Source organism: Passer domesticus, chromosome 3 (genome assembly GCF_036417665.1).
Source record: "Passer domesticus isolate bPasDom1 chromosome 3, bPasDom1.hap1, whole genome shotgun sequence".
NCBI lineage: Eukaryota > Metazoa > Chordata > Aves > Passeriformes > Passeridae > Passer > Passer domesticus.
Genome location: NC_087476.1, coordinates 107,777,733 through 107,797,904, shown reverse-complemented (window position 1 = coordinate 107,797,904; position 20,172 = coordinate 107,777,733). Strand labels below are relative to the sequence as shown.

At 41.9% G+C, this 20,172-nt stretch overlaps 1 protein-coding gene across 6 annotated transcripts in view; it reads left to right on the top strand.

Annotated features, from left to right (window-relative positions):
- The window catches only part of MEIS1 (Meis homeobox 1), a 107,809-nt gene that overhangs the window by 26,541 nt on the left and 61,096 nt on the right, over window positions 1-20,172 (top strand). For all 6 annotated transcript variants that reach the window (XM_064414924.1, XM_064414923.1, XM_064414922.1 and 3 more), the window contains one exon: window positions 572-683. In XM_064414924.1, the coding sequence (XP_064270994.1) occupies window positions 572-683 (112 nt within the window). The remainder of the gene's footprint in view (window positions 1-571; window positions 684-20,172) is intronic.

Here is a 20,172-nt window from a genome sequence, read left to right as displayed (position 1 = left end):
CATTGTTATTCTCATTTCTTTTTTGTCCCCATGCCTGGTCCATTTGCCGTATACCATCCGGCAAACAGCTGACACATCCCGGCTATTATGGACCCAGGCCTAATTGCCAGCAAAGTCTTTAAGCTCTTCCATGTTGGCCTTGTAGGAGGAATGGGAGGCCCATATAAACGATGCTGCTCTAGACCACTGCTCTCATTTTGCCTTTGCGGAGTTCGCAGGCTGTTCTGCCGGAGGGTTTGCGGATGCTAAAAATATAGCTGGAGCCCAGTGCCAGTGATTCGCTCTCTGGCTCTCCTCCTGCTCCCCCTGCCTGGCCAGGAATGTTTCTGTTTTCTGTGGTAATAAAGCTTGGGATTATTTAGATAGTAAACATATTCCGGAGTATATTGTTTTTGCTGGGTTGCGGCAATAGAGCTACCTGGAAAGGAGGAATAATTTGGGAGATGTATTTGCCAGCCTGTTCCCATGGGTTTGAGCATGGGTACCACTCTCCTGGGAGTGCATTTTCTGGTGATCTGGGCATTTCTTCCCCATCTCAGATTTTAACCTTTTAATTTTTTTGGCCCCGTAGCCCTCCTGGAACAGAGACCACGATGACACGGCATCAACGCGCTCCGGGGGAACCCCCGGACCCTCCAGTGGAGGACACACATCACACAGCGGGGACAACAGCAGTGAGCAAGGTAGGAACTGAGCCCTCACACTTTCCTAGCTGGCTAGTGGTCACCAGCGTGCTCAGGGACTGGTTACTCTCTTTCTGGTGTGGAAATATGCTCGGGTACTAGAGGGTTTATGCTGAGAAAGGTCTATCTTCCTTTTTTTTTTTAGTTTTTTTTTTCTCTCCATCTCCTCCTAGTAAAGGGATTGGCATCTTTATTTCTTTAACCCTGCCAGCAGGCACATGTTAGAGCAACATATGTACCAAATTTGCAGTGTGCTTAATAAAAATAAGAAATGAGAAGTTTGGGGTTTTTTCTTCATTCAAATGGGTTAAAAGATGAAATCTTCAAAACCAAATGTAATTAAGATTGCAGAAATGCATGCTAATATTTCAGAGATGCCATCAAAACTTGATTGCATATAAATAAGAGATGTTAGCTGGACTGTTTTACAAAATCCTGAGCCGTGCTTTTACTTGCTTTTTGATACTCAGTTCCAATTTACTTGAATGCAAGAACTTTCTGTCTGAGTGCCAGGCCGGAGTAGCTGATTTAGCAGGGCGAGTATGAGATGAGCTTGGTGCAATGGAAGTGGGGCATTCTACAAATAATCAGTGCTGTCTCAGAGACTCTGAAAAAGCTGAATCTCTGTATTTTTTTTTCTGAGAAGCTGAAAGCATATTTTTTTCTGAAGAGACCAACTGCAGTGGATTTAGTGTTAATTTAATGCAATTAAAATTTAAAAAGGATCCTTAATCTGAATATAAAAGAGAGTGCTTTATTGAAGTTGACTCTGAACTCACAATAGGTATATACTTTTAAATCTGGTTTTATGATCATGTTTCATTCAAGTGCTGTTAGACAACAAAGGAATTGTGTTTCCAAAAAAAGGTTGAACAGTACTGATTAGCATTGCAAAGTCTGCGTTTAACAAGATTAGTTTTTAAACTAAACCAGTATATTTTAATTTTTTATATGCATGGATTTAACGTACATGGTGAATAACATCTCCTTATAGAATTTTAAGTATTTGAGACTCGTTATTGTTTAAACAAAGTTGCTGACTTCATCGCAAGTGTAGCCTAGTAAAAATGGGGCCTGGAATAGTAAACTGTTGCAGAGTTGAGGCAGACACTGGTAACCTTCTGACCTCTGACTTTTACTGGAAAATGATATGCAACATAAATTCAGGGGGCCTTTTTTCTTTCAAGTATGTATACATATATATTCTAGTGGTGCTGTTCACAATGCTATAGTTGAAGTGGTGTCAACTTGTTCATTAGAGCCCCTTGCTTTTGGAGCAAACTTTAAATCCATGGGGTTTTTTTTAAGGCTGAAAAAGCTGCTTCAAAAATAAGCTTTGAGCTAAAATGTGGTGTTTTGAGAGAGTTTTTGTATTCATTTAGAGCTGTTCTTTTATTAGACGGATGTGCATGTGTTTATGTGGATATGTGCGTGGACAAAACATCTGTGGGGAGGCTTGCCAGAATGCTCCTAGACCACGTTGGAAATTGAGCTTAGTTCCTGGTGTACTTTTAAAGATTTTCAGACTTTATTTTCTCCTAAATGTGGCATTTTTAGTAGTCTGGAGTGCTTGTCATATCTGATGTCTATTGCCACCCTGCAATAAGTTCCTAGCAAGGTGCATACTGCAGCCTCAGTCAGGAAGGGTTTTCTAAAGTGAGTTTCAAGCCTGAGTCCTATGAAGTATCCACAGAAGGAACTTGTCAGTGATGTTTTAGTCAGTTCTGAAACTGTTACCCAAACCCCAGTGGTTTATTTGGGCTGGGATTGCTGCCAGTGCTTGATGGAGAACTGTTTTGTGAAAAGAAGGCTCGGTGCATTAAAACTTTGGAGAAGAGTAACAAAAGTGGGAATTTGATAACTGGAGCTCTCATGTCAAATTTGGGAAAGGAATTTTGGAAAAGAGATCCTGTCCTAGGAGTCTCTGTTACCAAGACTTGCCTTTGGGCCACTTGCCACCTTTGGGAATGGCATTGTTTTTGAGGAACAGGAATATGGTAATGGTAGCATTGTCTTGCTGAGCCTTGCTTTATGTCTTGTTTACATGAAATGCTCTGAAGGTTGAGATTGTGGTAGAAGCTCATTTGTTTAAGCAAATCCATGCCTGCATGAATACCTTCTGTAAAAAAACCCTCCAAAATGTGATTTTAGCCTTTCCCTATGGGGAAGAAGTCAAAAAATAGAACCCTGAAGGACTGAAATGGAAGAGAATTAAAACATAGCAAATATCCTGCCTCTCCCCAACTGCATTTAATTTCCAGTTGCTGTGATTTGGTGGCTTTTTCTTCTGTGGCCTGATGTTAGGAGTGCAACACTGTGGTTAAACCCCTGTGTTCACCACTGCTGGGTGCTTTTCTTGGCAGCAGAAGGAGCCAGCATGGCACTGCCATAGCAGCCAGGTGCTGTGGAGGGGTGGCAGCAAAAGGCTGGGGACCCACATGCTCGTGCTTGCAAGCATAGGAGTTAACTCGAAATGCATGCGTTGCATGACATATATTCAGTATATTATGGGCTTCCCTATTTTTAGGAGTTTGTAAAAGTTCCTTTTGGTTCCTTCCATCTGTCAAGATCACGTTTGCCATTTAAAAAAGAAAAAGGAAAGAAAAAAAAAAAAGAAGCAAATCTGATCACCAGAAATAAAACCCTCTAAAACTGTCCGGTTTCAGGTTGTTCTCACAACCTACTTCCCTTGCTGGGATAGGTAAAAGCACCTTCTGGGCCAGGTTTGCAACCTGGCTGAAAGTATCATAAAGGTGTAAATGTAAGCTTTGCATTTTCAGAGAGGCATACAGACTGGAAAGCTAAGCCTTTAGCAAGACTCTTCTCCTTAGTCCTTAACCCAGAGTGTGTTAAGGTCTATTTTTGGACTTTTTGGAGATTTTTCTTCATTACCTTATTCATTACAAATCTTGCAAAGTGTATTTCTAACCTGTTTATATCCCAGTGTAAAACACTCATCAAATTATTGCCTTTGAAATCAGGAGAGATGGTCTTTAATGTAAACATTTTAAAATCTTCTTCAGTGTGTAAATTTATTTACTTAGTAAATAGTAATAACTCCCAGCTGCTTCGATCTATTGCAGAAATCCATATTTAACTGCTAGGGACCTGTTCTGAGGTCTCGTGCCACTGAACAGCAGGATATGTTATTGCATAGTACGTTGACACAACCTCTTCTAAAGGCCTGGTATTGTGTCATCATAGGGGATAGCTGTAGTACAGGAATGCAGAATAATATTATGAAAAAGTTTTCCCATTGCTCTGAACTTAATGGGAAAGGCCTTTGGAGGTCTGTCACCAAATGGTGGTAAGAGATCTGAATTTACATAGTGGAGAAATAATTCACTAAATTCTATTTAAATGAAGAGGAGCAAATTCTTATGTACAGGCAGGTGATGCTGAGCTCATGGCAGCACTATTTTATCTTACTTTGTCTTGTAACTTCAAAAGATTCCTGTTTGGGATATTGAGAGATCTGCTTTGTTTGTTTTTCAAATAGTGAGACCAGGAAGATGCTGAACAAAGCCTTGGTACAGTCACTTTTAATCCAGAGTGGAGTTCTTTATTTCCCATGTTTAGCTCTCCTACACAGCTTAAAAGAAAAAGAAAAATAATCCATCAGTGTCACCTTATTTGTGTGTATTGTTTCTCTCTTTTTTTTTTTCCCCCAAGCCTCAGCCTGCATTCAAAGCATTTTTTTAACCTCCAAATAATTCTTGCTCCTTCAAGCCAGGAGTAGAAAGCAGCGATATTTCTTTATAAAAATGTATCAATGGCTGCAATGGTTTATTTTTTTTTCAAGGTTTTGTAGGAGTTTGAGCAACCTATAGGCAAAAAGGCAATCGGGTTTATTATTGCTGGGAATCTCCAGGCGGTTGTTTGGAGGCTGCAAAGGCAGGCAGCAGAGCCGGGAAGAGGGGGAGAGAAGGGCCACATTATGTTCCAGATGACTGAGCAAGGATTTATATACCAGCTCGCCTTTTTTTTTTTTCTTTTTTTTTTTCCCCCCTTTTTTTTTTTTTAAACATGGGAGAAGAAAAGTAATAAGAGCGGGGAGGCATTTGAAGCGGTCAGATGGCCGATGACTAATGGGATAGGTGGGCAGGAGCCCTCGGATTGGGTGTCTTAATGAGCACATTTCGCACCGAGTTTGGGCTGCAGTTCCCCTTCACCTTTGCCCTTTATTGACCGAACTGACACTTCATTTTTCACATACTTCCAATTATGGCTGAGCTTAAGTGTCGCCCTGCCTCCTTTCTTTCTTGCCTATGGATGGCTTGAGAGTGGCTAAGGCCACAGAAGATATTTTAATTTGAAAAACTACCATAGCAAGGCAGGTTTAGGGTGTAACCTGAAACTGCTGTCACTTGGCAGTTTCTCCAATGAAAACAAAAGTTTTAATGCTTCTTGTTTAGCGCTTCACCACCAGTCCCCCACCAGTTTCTGTGGTGGTGTGGGGAATTGCTTTGGGGGCGATTGGATTGGTGAGGCGTGTTTTCCTTGGGGTAAATCTTTACTGGCCATACAGGTGTCATGGGTGGGAGTCACTGAAGTAAAGAGGTAAACCCAAATGAAAAGCTGTGCTGTGCTTGAACGAGGGCTCCTCTTTCCTTCTCAATGCAGCATCTTCTCAAATGGATTCTTGTGGTGTAATGCCCTGCAATGTCCTTTGCTGGACTTTCCCCTTATGGAAAAGCAAAGCATAATTGTGCTTGCACTCCTCAAGCCTTAGGCCAGTGTGGATATGTTGTTTTGGTAATATTTAATGCATGAATGCAGATTTGAGTGTGGCCTGGCTGTGAAGCTTTGAGAAGTGGCTGAAAATTATGCTGGGAGAGGCTGGTAGGTTGAACAGACAGAAAAATCTGCAGTCGCCCCTTTGCTGTACGAGGAGAGCCATGATATATCTCCCACTGCTCAAGCCTGTGTGCATTTCCACGTTGGCTTTTACATACAGAATCCTTCCAGGGCGGAAATGTCTGTTTGCTTTCGCAGGGCTTAGGGGGTTTCGGAGCATGCGGTTTTCCTACCAAATGTGGATTCTGTCGGAAATAGTTGGAATAAGTTGTGCTCGCATGGGGTGGGTGGGTTTAAGAACAAAATAGCTGCTGTTAGACCTTCACTTCCCAGCAGCACCACTGGATTTTGCAGCGTGGTTTTCACTACCGGCTCTGTCATGTGAAATTTGGGTGAGTAATGAGTGGGCATGTCACCTGTGTGCCAGTGGTGATTGCTTTACATTTAAATATGTGGAGACTATGTTGACAATTATTTACATCCAAACAGAGGCCCCCTAAACCACAGAAGTATTTATCTCAAAAAAAAAAAAGTATGAAGTATTACCTACTTTATTATGTAGCCCTCTGGCATAGTAATGGCATGGCATATTTTTACTATAATATGGTAATAAAAGAATATGTAAAAGGCAGACAAAGGTTCTGTCTTTTCACTAAGGTGACCCCTGTTACCAAGTAACTGCTTTACTTATGAGCTTATTAAAAACTCAAAAAAAAATGAGCTTTTCATACTTCACAGGCATTGATGTGAAAATGAGCTGTCCTACGAGTAGTTTTCTTGATCATTTTTAGAACAATTGATTAGCCAAAGAGCCGCTGTCATTAGTTGACATTGACTGATAGCAATTTGTCACAAGCTCCGAAGGTCAGCCAGGCAGTGGAAGCTTCAGCTTGTCTTTGACCTTTTCTGATGCCATTATCATGCGATCGGTTAGACTGGATGTGACCCTCGATTAGAAAAGACAGGGCATTAGTCAACAGGGGCTGCTCCCTGTGTTTTTTCTGCCTCTTTATGTGTTGTGAATCCCGAATTAAGCGTAATACGCTTGTTTGGAAATGGAGCAGTATCAGTTTTCTTGCTGAGGCTCTGCCATCCCCTTTTCTTTTCCTGCTTTTCCATCAAGCAGGCAGTGCTTGGTTTGCTTTAAATCAGTGTGAGCACCTGTGCCCTCTTCCTTTGACGTGAGATATGAGATTTAAGCCAGGCCCATATTTATCTGATACTCTTCGTGTAGGTGCATATTCCTCAGCAGCACCAGCATTAATTATTTTTATCTCCCCAGAATCATGTTGTTTTTTTTTTTTTTAACAGTGATTGAGTGGTTGAGGATTATGCTCATAACATGATGTCAATTTATCATTCTGCTCTAAAGCCGGGGGGCGTGAAACTGGTTTTTTCCTCCTTCTAGTTTAGGTTTTTGGTTTTTTTGTCTGGTTTTGGGTTTTTTTTGGTATTTTTTTTTCTTTTTGGTCTCATCAGCCTGATTCAGCTGTTAAACTTAGATTTTGGGAGTGCTAAGTCTGTGTGCCTCAGCTAAGCAGGGTTGTGCTTTCCAGAATGGTGCATGGGAGCAAGTTCTTACTTAGGAGCGGGTGTCTGTCATGATCTGAGCATTAATCTATTCCCAGTGTCAGGATTTATTTCAGTCATTCACATTAGCTTAAATGTCTGTTATTAACAGGCGTTTTTCTTTTCGGTCTGGCAAAGCTAACTTAAATACTTATAAATGTTGCTTGTTTTCCCTAAATTGTGGGTAACATCATTGTAAATGAACTCTTTTCCTTGTAAAAAACCTTCCTTCTTTCCATTTGCCTTACAGGGGAAACCTGAATTTCGCTAAGCACCAACTTGTTTTTCAGGTCAGCCCCCAGAGATAATAAGCAGTTCAAAACCAGCAAAACCATTTCAGCACAGTTTAATGTGACTTTTAGTCTTTGCTCAGGAAAAACTTCCAGCCAGGAAGCAGAGAGAGATGACCATGTCAGGAGGCAGATCTTTCACATTGAGGCTACTGCCATCATTGGCAGAGCGGAAGGAGGGAAAAAGACTTTGGAAACTGTTTACCTTTAAAGTGGCTATGGAAATACAAATATTCCTGACTTCTGGGCCCGTCTGTATTCGAGAAGGAGAATCCATGTGCTGGAGTCCTTTTTTTTTCTTTCTATTTTCTTGGCAAGTTTTTCTAAACTCAGAAATGTCTACCCATTAAACATCTGTGTGGCTGTGCACAAGCCCATGTGTACATAGATGTGTATATAACAGCATGGCCCTGACCCTGAACTGAGAGCATCCATTGGCTTTTGCAGCCCCAAAGTGTGTCTGCACAGAACCAGGTGTCTTACTGAGGGCAGGATATTGAACATGCCAAACAGGAAACAGTGGTGGAAAATAATCACATTGCTAAATCATTATCTTGGGCTGTTAGCTAAAATATCTGGTGTAGGACTGAAGGGCATCTTGTTTTCCTTCTTGCATGGGTCAGAGGGAGGTTTGGTTTTGTAAGAAGTTGTAGAAACAGGTTTGAAGTTTTTAGTGTCCAAGGTGCCCCTTTCAACAGTACCAGAGTGGAGGGTCTTCAAGTTGGCTGATATTATTTTTTTTTGGTTGCTTTATTCAGATAAGGTATTTGTTTTCCTACACACTCTGGATGTGTTCACTTAAGTTGTGGTGGCTCATTGGAGCTAATGAGCTTCCCATATGGCCTATATTAAAGGCCATCTTAGTATTCCCAACTTAAGGGTTCTATCCCATTTGCTTCTCCAGGTTTTGGTGGCTTCAGCTGAGTCTTGCAATCTGATGTAGGCAGAGTGAGACTTTAAGGTGTGTGTCGTTGGCCTCTTTAACTTGGAGATTAAGAAAACAAAAGTTGTGATCTTGAGATGTTTGTTTTGAGCGTCATTTTATCGCAAGGAATATAAACTCATAAACATGCCGTGTTTCTGGATTAGTGATGCAACAGGGTGTGCCATCAGGCTGCTTGGCACAAACCATTTTCCTATCTCTCACATAAAAGGCTGGGAGGGGAAAGATGACTAAGGCTGGAGGAGATGTCTTTAAAATTAATTGCGTATGGAGAAAGGGGGTGCTTGTCCCATAATACGAGAACTAAGGGTGGGTGTTCATGGCACGGAAGCTGTTCCAGTGTTGGTAGGTTTGAAATAAACAAAAATGTTTTATGTGTTGGGTTAAATTTATTGCTACAGAACAGCATTCTGAGGAGGTCAGCAGGCAACAAAAAGAGATTAGACCAATTCATGGAAAAATAGGTTCTTCTGTAGCTATTAAAAACCCTGGTCCAGATGCAACCGCTGGCTCAGGAAGCTGCCCAAGTGCTGATTGTCAGAGTGGTGCTACAGCTGCTTCTGTGTGCCCCCACTTTCCCTGGTGTTTTCCTAAACACCCGTCATTGCTCGTGTCACACACCACCACACGACCCAGTTACTTGGACAGACGTCCGCTAGTTTTTGTGTTCAAATAATTTTTTTATAATTCAATTCAGGAAATAAGATGCTGGATATTTTTGTTTATCCCTTTTTTTTTTTTTTAAAGCTCTTGCTAATGCTGGCATGCTTTTGTTGGGAAGAAAGTAGACATAGCTTGTACTTTCTTGCCCTTATTACCCCGATGGTGGGAATGTTTTGATGCTATTCATTCAAATTTGACAGGTGATTGCTTCTGTAAATGAATGCACTCAAATCATAATTGTTGCAACAGAATTGTTTGATTACCTGGCAGTAGCCTCTTTCTCTCTGATAGCTTTTGGATCACCTGTTTGCTGAGAGCATTTGACAGTCCTCATGTTTATTACCCAATTGAATGTCAGTAGCAATTGCAGCTAAAGATAAACGAAAATGCAAGTACTTGTTGACCTTGACTTTTTTCCACAAGATATTGGACTTGATGGCTCTATTGCAGTTGAACTGATAAGAGTTATAAACAGTAGTTGAGGGAAAATGTTTTATTCCCAGAGGAAAATACCACACTGCTGTGGGAAATGGCATCTGACTAGCACTCTTTGCCAAATTTGCTTGGTTCACCTTCATTTAGACTGTGGGAAAATAAAATCCAAATTTCCCCTTTTATGACTTTAATATCTCTGCAAATATGAATTCCTGTGATCTTTGTAAAGTTTTGTTGGCAGACTGTGCCAATAACAGACAGCGAGCACGAGACCTCGCTGTGTTTTATGATGTGCTATAATGAGGATTCTCAATTCTTCCTCATTTTTGGGCTGATTTGATAATTACAGGGAGGGAACAGAGCTTTCTTCTCCTATTCCATGGGAAGTTTAATATGTCTATAAGCGGCAAAGACTGGGAAATGTGTGGCTGTGGGTGGATGTTGTTGGAGTGGGGCTGTGCTGGTGGCAGGACAGCCTGGGGATGAAGGCCAAGTTATTGCAGGGATGGAGAGATGGTACTTTCATTGGTCAAGTTTGCACCCACTTCTTTAGGCAAGGTCCCACATGGGGTCCTTTGAAGATTTTTGGTAGGAGGTGGCTGATTTGGTGGTGCCTGTCCCAGCTGTGTTTGGGAAATGGGAGGGAGGGATGAACTCCTGCCCCTACAAATCTTCCTGCTATAACCCTCCATATATATATGTTAATATATATTTATTTCTAATCCTACTGTAATGTGAAACTGAAAGGAAGACTTCAATGGAAACAGGAGCAGGCAATAGACTTTGAGGTCTTTCAGGATGAAAGTCGCTGTATAAACATTATATGTAAAAAGCACAAAAGACAGAGGAATTATATTCTTTAAAACATAAGTCCTTCTTGTCTTGGGAACTGCTCTGATAAACTCTGTACAGTATTGTAGGAGCTTGTTAAAGCTCCGAAATGCAGGATTAAGCAGTGCTGTAACAGTTAGCAGAGTCAGACGAGTAATCTTATTGCATTGTAATTTTTTTTAGGTAAGATTAAGCTGGCATTACATTATATGTTTGTGGGCGAGGGGCCATTCTTCCAGGGATTAATTAATAGGATCAGCACTGTAAGATGCTGACATAATTTTTTCTAGGCACATTGATGCACACGGGCTTTTATTATTACTATTCTTTTTTATTTTTTCTTTCAATTTTAAATTCATGAATGAGATGGGGACTTTCTCTGGGCAATCAGAGCAGCCTCTGCAGCTTGCAGCAGTGGTGATGTCAGAGCCACCTGTCATCCTATAATTCATCGGGGACCACTTCTCACTGGCCTGGTGACCCACTAGTTGGTGACATGAGAAATACCAGAGGGAGATGCCTGATGTCCCTTCCACCCAAGCTGGGGTGGGATCGTAGGGCTGTGACTAAGCAAATGCCTGACACTGCTCTGGCAGGTCTTTGAATGAGGGTGCTGTTGGGAAAGTCTTCCACCTTTCTGCTTTGGCTAAAGAGCCATGACACCTCCTCCATGTAGCCTTTGGTTTGATGTGCTTGAACTTTTGCTGCTCAGGCCTGGAAGGTGGGAAAGGACATGGGAGAGCATGGCTGGGCCTGTGATGTGCAGTGGGAGCAGTGTGACATCAGGATAGGCACTGCCAGCCTGCCTCCTGCTGCAGCTTGGGAACTTCCTCATCATAAGGCAGTGCCTCTGGCATATAATAGCCAATATAGAAGTCTTTATAAATTTATATATATAAAACTTATTTATCTAGTATAAATATTATGAGTATTTGTTCGGGATTTTTTCTCTCTTGAGTATTTAAAATCTCACACAGATTTTGCAGTCAGGTTTTTGCAGTTGTGCTTTGGCAAAGTGTAATGTGAAAGTGTGGGAAAGAAGAAATAGCACATAAATAAATAAAAGTACAGTGGGGACAGCCTTTTCAACTACTTGTTCCTTAGTCTTTAGTTTTCCTGGGGCTGATTCTGTGCCATGGGTGGGAGATGGCCCTTCCATCCCCAATACTGTCTATTGTCTCCAGGTTGTAAGTACATCTTCTGCAGAGGGAGAGAAGACCTACTAGAAGACACCACTTATGTCCTTGGAAAAGACCTAATGGTGGCAGACATACCCTAACTAATGCTGAAATCTTCCCCAGTGCTCTGAATAGCAGTGTCACATGGATGCATGCTAAATATATTCTGGAGTCTGTAGTGTCCTGATGGACCTCGAAGAAGGCATATCTTAGCTTTCTCTGGTCAGCAAGTGAAGGTCATGGAAGCAAGACTTGTAGGATGGAGATTCTTTTGTTGGTCTCATTGCTGGGCCAAGAGAATCTCCTTCCTTTCTCCCTCCCTGGCACAGCACTGAGGGAGAAACCCCACAGTAGAGTTCCTGCTTGGGGTCCTGGATTATGCACACACACTGCATCAAATGTCTTCCTAAAGCAGGGGAAAGAAGGAATGAGGTCAGCATTAACTGAACAGCTCAAAGTTAAGTGTCATTTAAAATGAGGTTAAGATTTCAGGGCACTGTCACGTTAAGAGTGTAGCAGCTTCTTGCTAAAGAGCAGGGGATAAGTTGCAGGAAAATTACAGCAAGGGGGAAAAGAGACAGCAAAGTAGAGTTGAAATGTTGTGTTTGTTCTGTACTTCTCTTCCCTTCCCCACTTAGCAAAGCATCTATTTATCCTGTCCCCTCATCCTGCCTGTGGCAATGAGAATGCCCCAGGAGAGGCTTTTGTGCAGGATCCTGCCTGCTTTCTTTTTTTTTTCTTCTTTTTTTTTTTTTTGGTATCTGTCTGCACTAACCTCGTGCAAATTCTGCATGAGGCCAGCTGCGTAAAAGCAAGAACAGTGGTGATGTTAATTCAGTACAACTATTGGACAGACTTGGTATGGTTATGTATTGTAGTTCTGTAATGGGCTGTAGGAAAGCAGAGGGATGTTCTATTGATGAGCAGGCTGAGCCACAAAATGTTTGAATGTCAGTCTATAAATATTTATTATTTGTGTGTGTGTTTGTTCATATACGTGCTTGGATGTGACTACTTCCTACTACTACACTTTTTTATTCTGTCAACCTGGCAAGAAAGGTGGTAAAACCACCCTTGTGAAGCGCAGGGCATTTTTAGAACCTTTCAGAACCTTTCAAATTTCCTTTATGAGGAGTGCTGTGCTAAGTTCCTTGGTGTTACAGCTACAAGAAACAAATTAGGAAGCAGTGCTAACATTAGTGTCTCACTACATATTTATCCAGCTAAAAAACCCCTGAGGTGGCCATAATTTACCAGACTGAAGAGCAGAGAGGGCTGGCATAGCCACCTTATCAAGAAATGTAAAGTGATGACTTGCTTTAATTTAATCCAAAGGATGCTGGTGACTTGTTTGAATTTAATCCCAATGAAGTAACCAGCTCACAGTCTGCAGGAGGAACATGTTAGTCATGACATGGGTACATCAGCTCTTCACCACCATTAATTACTTTGCATTACTGAAAAGCAGAATATGCATATTATGCAATTTTACAGCATGGCTTTCCATACATAATGTATTAATATAAATTAGAATTTTTTCCTACAGATGAGTGTGTGAATTGAAATGCTATGTGTTACCAATATACAAATTTTATTTACAGTTGCGGTTGGTGTATGTGAAATGACAGTATTATACTTAAAAGTGCCTCTCAAGTTGATAAATGCCAACTTGATACTAAACACATTAATACTCAGTTAAAATTAGCAATCAATTTACTTGGCTATTGGAGGTTAGCCAGGGATGGATCTGAAGTTGTATTAGGTATATCGTACTGGTCTGAATACATCATATGCTGTTGCAAAAGCATTGTGCTAATTTTAGCTTACAAAGAGGATGAAGATAAACTGCCTGCTGCTAGTTTGCCATATGCTATCCTGGTGATAATATTCAAGCCGAAAATATTCTGCAGAGAGTCTTATTGTTTCAGTAAAAGAAAAGTAGAACAGAGTTAAGCAAATTTCTGCTCTGTAAATGTATACAAAATAATGAAATAAAACAAATCTCAAATGCTGGTAGATGAGATCTGTGGAATTTGTTTTGGGTTTATTGGCTTTCATGGGAGTCAACAATTTATTTTACTATATATTTGATCCAATTGTATCTATTTCTCGCATGTAAATCTTAAAATCAATCTAAATAAAAATCGAACTTTGTTCTGGTAGGCAAAAATATAGTCTGAGTTGCTCCTAACTAGTTAAGCCTCCCATCCTTCAAGTTTGGTACAGGAATAAAGGCACTGCTGAGCTGATTTTTCATGAGCTTCTCCCTTTGCTTTGTTTATTTAAAAACACAAAACATATTCTGGTTTCCATATGGGGAGGATTTTGCTTCTGTTATGTTCAGTGAGGAGCATTTGCCTTCTCCATCTGCACCCGTGGCCAGGAGAGGGGTGTGTGAGGAGGGGTGCCCGGGCCCCTGGGGTTGCAAGGGCTGGGGGGAAGCTTTGCATTAGCAAGTGGTGAAAAGCTTGACCTTCGAGTGACCTGGGTCAAGCAAACCCCCTGCCGAAGTGTCCCATTTGGACATGGATACCTGTGGGGTGAGGAAAGAGATAAAGGAAAGGGGAAGAAGATAAAGTAATCCCATTGACCTGGGAACTTCTCAGATATTACAAGCGCGGGAACATCAGGAATAATAAAAGAGCGACAATATTTGCCTGCCCCCCGTATCTGTGTAATGTCATTTCCAAAGGGCTGGAGCAGATAATAGCAAATGTGCTTTCAAGTATCAGTTCAATCTCTTGAAGTGATGGGGAATACTGGATGCTCTGATCTGGTGGGTGCTGGAGAGTGTAATACAATCCTCCTCACTGCAGAGAGAATTGTATAAATGGACAAAGATCTGCTGATTACATCTTTTGCTAAAGTGTTAAGTAAAAGATCTGGCTATAAGAGATGACGAGTCCACTATTGTCTGGTCTTCTGACTTGTTTTTATAGGGGTTTTCACAGGAACAAATACCAATTACCAAAATAAAAGCAAGCAGTGTGGCCCGTCCATATCATGGTAGGACACATGCTCTTGAGTCAGCGTGGGCAGGAAGCTTGGCAGGTCTGTCCCCCACCATTGCCATTGCATCTTTATCTCTCTGCTTCATTGTTTGCCACTGAGTGCTTGAAATTCCAGTTTCCAAGTAAAAACTTCCTGTTTCTTGCATTTACATTCAGTTTGGTAAGACATAAATTTAGTTATCTATCAAGGAGGGATTTTTTTTTCCTCTCTCAAGTAAGGCAAAATAGAAAGAAGAAATTAATTATGATTTGGTGATAAGAGGTAGAATTTTGCATTTTCCCAGATTCTCTGTGGCAGGAAGCATGAGGTTGTATTCTTGTGATAAGGGGATGGATGGGAGCTAAATTCAGCCTTTCCATCCTGAGTAATTTTAGAACGAGCTCTGAAGTCCAGATCTTGCTTAGAAACAGAGATGGGCATATTCAGTCTTCATTAGCCACAGTTTCCTTGCTAGACCATTGCTGCTTGTAAGTTTTTACTGTTCTGTGCAGTATTTAAAGCTAATAGTGCACATATCCTTGTAGTCATCTCAATCCTGAATTTCCCTCCGGAGAGTTTCTTTCTCTCCACGGGCTGTGAAGGGACTCAGGGAGGACTAATCACCTCGTTTAGACACTTAGCTTAGCAGCCTGACTTAAATGCTTAGAGTGAGGAGGGATGAAACTGCGTTGAAAGTTGGCATTCCTTTAGGAAGAAAATGTTTGCTCTTTGTGGAGAATCAGAATAAAGTGTCTTGTTCTGCTGAAGATGAGAGGAGTGGGCTCAGGTATTGTATGTGTAGGTGAGGCTGTCCTCTGCAGCTTCTGAGTATCTCATGACATTTGTTGTGTTTGCAGACCTGCATGGGTAACTGAAGTGTTCAAAAATCGTGGCATTCATAGGAAAAAGATTATATATATACACTTTAAAAAAAAAATTATTTAGGGGGTGTTAGTGTCTGTATTCCCATGCCTAGCTGTCAAGAAGCCAGGATTCCAGCTTTTCCTAACTTCAAGAAGTTGCTTGCTTTATTAGTGCATACAAGGTTTTGTTTGAAGGTTCTCATATGACTCTGGGAACTGAGGACTTAAATATAAAACATGATGAATGGGGCTTCTGAAACTGTGTAGCAGCATTTTGCTCAGCCTCCAACTAAACATCATTGAGGTCTTGCATGAGATAAGAGGTTCCATGAGGGAAGCCTTGAAGCAAAATCTGTTGCTGAGTTGAGGTGGTAGGAATGGCCATATTTAGCTTTGTTGTGCTGTTTGGGTGCAGGGTCCTTTGGCAGTTGGCACTGCATTTGTCAGAACTTCTCTCTGTTTTTAAATATAAAATTAGAATTTAACCTACTTCAACTCCAAACTAACAAGATGTATATTGGTCCTTTTAAGTGTACTTATAATCATTCAAAATGGCTCATTTTTCCACTTCATTTTTGTAGTTGTATTTGTAGCAATCCTGACTAGCACATGAGACAGAGAGGTAAAGGGGTTAATAATTTTTATGCAGAATATTGAACTCTTATTTCCATTTTGAAGTCCACTTTGGATGCTGTCCTTAAAAATATCTCTGAACTGTACTCTGTGTCCCCACTGTGCCCCAGAAACAAGAAATTTGGTGAAATTCAGGGCTTGCTTCCTTGGAGGCTGCGAGTACAAAGCCTAAGGGTAGTGCTTGAGGCTTGCAGGCGTGGAGGGAGGGCGGGTTACTGGCAGCAGCAGTGTGGGCTTTCATTCAGCACCTTGTCAGCCTGTCTTATCTGGGATCTTGGGGGATGGCTCTCCAGGGTAAACCCAGGGAAGGGAGCTGAGTGAGGTGTTTCCAGGATTGTCCTGGCAGAGGCTTTCTTGTGAGTCGTTCTGCTGGCTCTGCAGGAGTCATAACCAGCACAGATACTTGCAGTGCCTTGGAAAGCTGGGCTTTCCAGCATGTTTTTTGACTGCTCTGAGACTTTGACCTCCTTCTTTACAATTCATGGAATCTTTGGATGTGCACCTGTCATCTTGAGCCTCCCCTTTCATGCTTTTCAGTGAGGCTCCTGTGCAGCTTTGAATATGCATGAAGTCTCCTGGGCTGGTAAGGGGTGAGCATAAAGGGTTGCTTCCCCATGATCTTACAGGCAATTGCCCTTTCCAGGTCAATATTGCCTTGTTCAGGTCACTGCTGAGATCATATTCATTGCAAATATGGTGCTTATGTCAAAGTACCTTCCATAGAAACTGTTAAGTATAGGTGAGGATGCTTTTCAGCTGAACTTTCAGTTTCAACTCATGATTATAGACGAAAATCTGTCTCCTCATCTGCCTCAGCCACAAATCACAGGTGCAGCTGGTCAGGCATTTAAAATGACAAAATTCAGAGTTGCTTTGCATAGAAACCAGCATCACGATTAGCAATGGTTCAGAGGCTGGCATTGTTGGCGACTGCTCAGATGATTTGCAGGTATTTATGAAAGCCTTTTCCAGTCTCAAGAGAATCACCTGTTTTGGCATCAGTGAGCATTGTTCCAGAATTGCGATGGGAAAGAGTGCAGATCTGTGGCTCTGATTACTTTTCTGCCTGACAAGCCTTGGTGACCCAGTCTTCAGGCTGAGACACTTGCCTGCAGGTCCTGAGGCATCAGCCATACAGCAAAAGTTGTGTATGGAGGAAGAAAGCAGCTAACACGCTGTTGGAAAACTGTGTTTTCTCAACATGCAATGAGTTTATTAGAAGAGACTCATTGAGAGTGGAAGCAGGAAATAGTATTTACTAGGATTTATTTGACTGCTCCAGGATAATTTGAGTACAGGTTTTCAAGTATTTTCTTTCTTTTTACACACATCTAAGACTTCTCTAATATGAATATATATTACAAAGCTGTCCTGACCTTCATCAAAATAGTCTGCTAATGTTTTGCCTGCCTTTATCAAATTGCACTATGAAAGAACCACTCTGATTCATATTTTTAAGGGATGTTATTCTGACCTCAAAAACTGATACTTCCTTAGCCAGTGCCAGAAAGCCCTTTCTGTGGTTGTAGTCCCCATCTTTTCAGCAATTAAGACTCAGGTGGCATCAGAATAACAACTGATTTTAATAGCCACTTCAGCCACCTCCGTTCTGGGGAGGAAGCATGCAGAGCTTCTGCAGAGCCTCAGAGCTCTGCGGTGTGACCTCAAGTGACCAGACACAAAAACCAGTGCAACTCCTGAACGGAAAGGTCTACATCATCCAAACTGTGCTGAATCTTGTCCAAGGACACACTGTTTACCTGTTCCTTCCAAACTGGTCAGTTTTCTGGAAGGCTGAGATGTGGATGTTGGGGGGATTTTCTGCTTATCTCAGTGCAGCTTGGCTGGTTTTCCCAGAGCTGCTCTTCACTAGCTTGTATGTCGAGGATTGTGTTTTCTGTTTTGATTGAAGCTGAACATTCCCACTGTTGACCTAAATTTACCGCCTCTTTCATGTCTGAAAGTATTTGTATGTTCAGTTGCAAATGTGCAGGCTGACCATTCCAATCACAAGCAACAAGACTTACCAGTTAGCTCCAAAATGCATCTTGCTGAACGCAGTGCCTGAAAACACATTGCCATGAACATGAGGCAGCCAAGCTTCTGTCTGGCCCTTGAGATGTGTACCCAGACCTTAATGAAGGGTGGGGTTTTCCTTATTCCAATAAATAGATTTTGTTTGGAAAGGTGAGAGGCAGAAAGAGAGAATGTATTTTCACAGTCCTAAATAAAAGGCTATTTATGCCTAATACATTGGCAGAATTATTCCAGAGTAATTTGTCCACAAGAAAATATGATCCTTGTGTCACTGCCAAGGTCAGAGAGACCTATGGTGATCTGCAGAGTAAGTTCAGGTCACCCAAGTTAAATCTGCCCAGGGGCTGACTTAGCTCACGCACCACATTTTTTCCAAGATTAATAAAAGCAAACATCTTCTATAGATGAATGCAGGGCTAAAACTGTGGTCAGCTCTCTCCCTGGAGCCAAGGTCTTCTGCTTTTCCGTTCTCCTTTCCAGGTTGTTCCTTTCATTTCCTTTCCATTCTTCTCTTTTCCTGGCATTTACAGGATGCTTAGAAAAATCTGTCTTTTCCTTTATGAGGCAACCAATGCCTATAAAACCTTCCTTGATATCTGCACGGACAGGAAGGACACAGGGATGTTGCTGGTGTTTGACCCGGTGCAGCGTTGGCTTCTGTGTGTGTGTGGTGTGTCCTTGCACATCAGCTGAGAAGCACATCCTGACAGCTGAGGTGAAAAAGATGGGGAACACTGCAGAAATACATTCCTTGTTGGCCTCAGCTGGGAGGGTGCCATCTGAGCAGGATGTTTGGCAGTCAGGAGGGTGAGGCTGGTGATTTTGCAGGCACTGCAAGGCTGCCTCAGGAGGAGACAGATGGAGTGGTGAGCTGGGCAGGTGAGAGTCCTCTTCCACCACTGGTGGGTGGAAGGGGTGAGACAGGGTCCTCAGCCCTTTCAACAAGGATGTGGTTGTTTCATCAGAAGAGCGAGATTCTTCTTCCTTGTGGTCTGTACCTGCCATGGGGAAGCTGATGCCTGTGGTTTCAGCCTGCTAGAACCTGAGGTTTTCTTTAGCTTCCTTGGTTACTCATTCATGTCATTTAAAGTACATCAGATTACTGAAAGCTTTTACAGTTTTTGCTTTCTACACATTTCTACTGCTCTTAGAGATAATGACACATGCTGTGAGTTGAAAAAGAAACCAGAAATAATTTTGGCTTACTTTTTGAAGGATGTAAACATTTTATTTATTTTTCTTAAGATATGGATGGCTTTTTGCTATGACCCAGCTTTACTTTGAGATTTCTGTCAGATTTTGGTTAAACACTCTTATGGAGTCAAAGAAGTGAGCTGGATATGGCTGAGTTAACTCCTTCCTATCATCCATCTCTCTCACAGCTGGAACTGATGCCATGAGATGTAGCGACATAAATAAAAATCAAATTCTGGGGTGCACCAGAAGCTTGCCCCTTTCCTCCTATCAGTTTGTCTATTCAAGGTAATTCTAGGCAGGTAATATCTAGAAATAGACAGTGATGGAAGATGAAAGGAAAAAATAGAGTGAGCATGCACCTGTAGATGATATTCAGGGAAAGTTTTTAAGTGTCCAGCATTCATCTGACTTTTCTTTCACCTTCATTGTGTGTTTTGGACTCTAACATCTGTTTGTTCCTGAATGATTTGCATTTGGATTTGTTGGTTGTTTGTTTTAATTTGGAAAAAATCCACACCTTAAACTGTAACTGCACTGCAAATCAAACATCAAAACACCAGAAGCTGTGATAGAAAGTCGTGGGAAGCCAAAGACATACCAGTGTCATGAATACATTAAGTTGGAGCCTAAAGGGATGTGCTAGCTTAGTAGGACTGAAATTCCTGAAAGGACTGTCACTGCCTGTGTGCCCCTAGGTAGGGACCATCAGGGGAACTCAGGACCTGAGCCTGGTGGCCAGGGCCAGCCACAAGGAGCAGGGTCAAGACCACCTCCCCATCACTGTTATTTCTCTGAAGGGCTCTCTGAGCCCTCTGAATTTTCAGGCTCTGCCATGTGGGCTGGGTTCACACCAGCCACCTGGATGCTCCCTGACCTGCCCCTCAGTGCCACCCCACCTCCCCAAACACAAGGAATATTTATGGGAAAAGTGTTTGCAGCAGAAGAAGAGTTAGTGGCCTGATCACCACAGTAGTCATTGCTGGATGCCTGTCATGCTGTAGAGCCACAGAATCTGGGCAGAGCAGAGGGCAGCAGGAGCTGTGTGAGTGGCAGCAGTGTGCC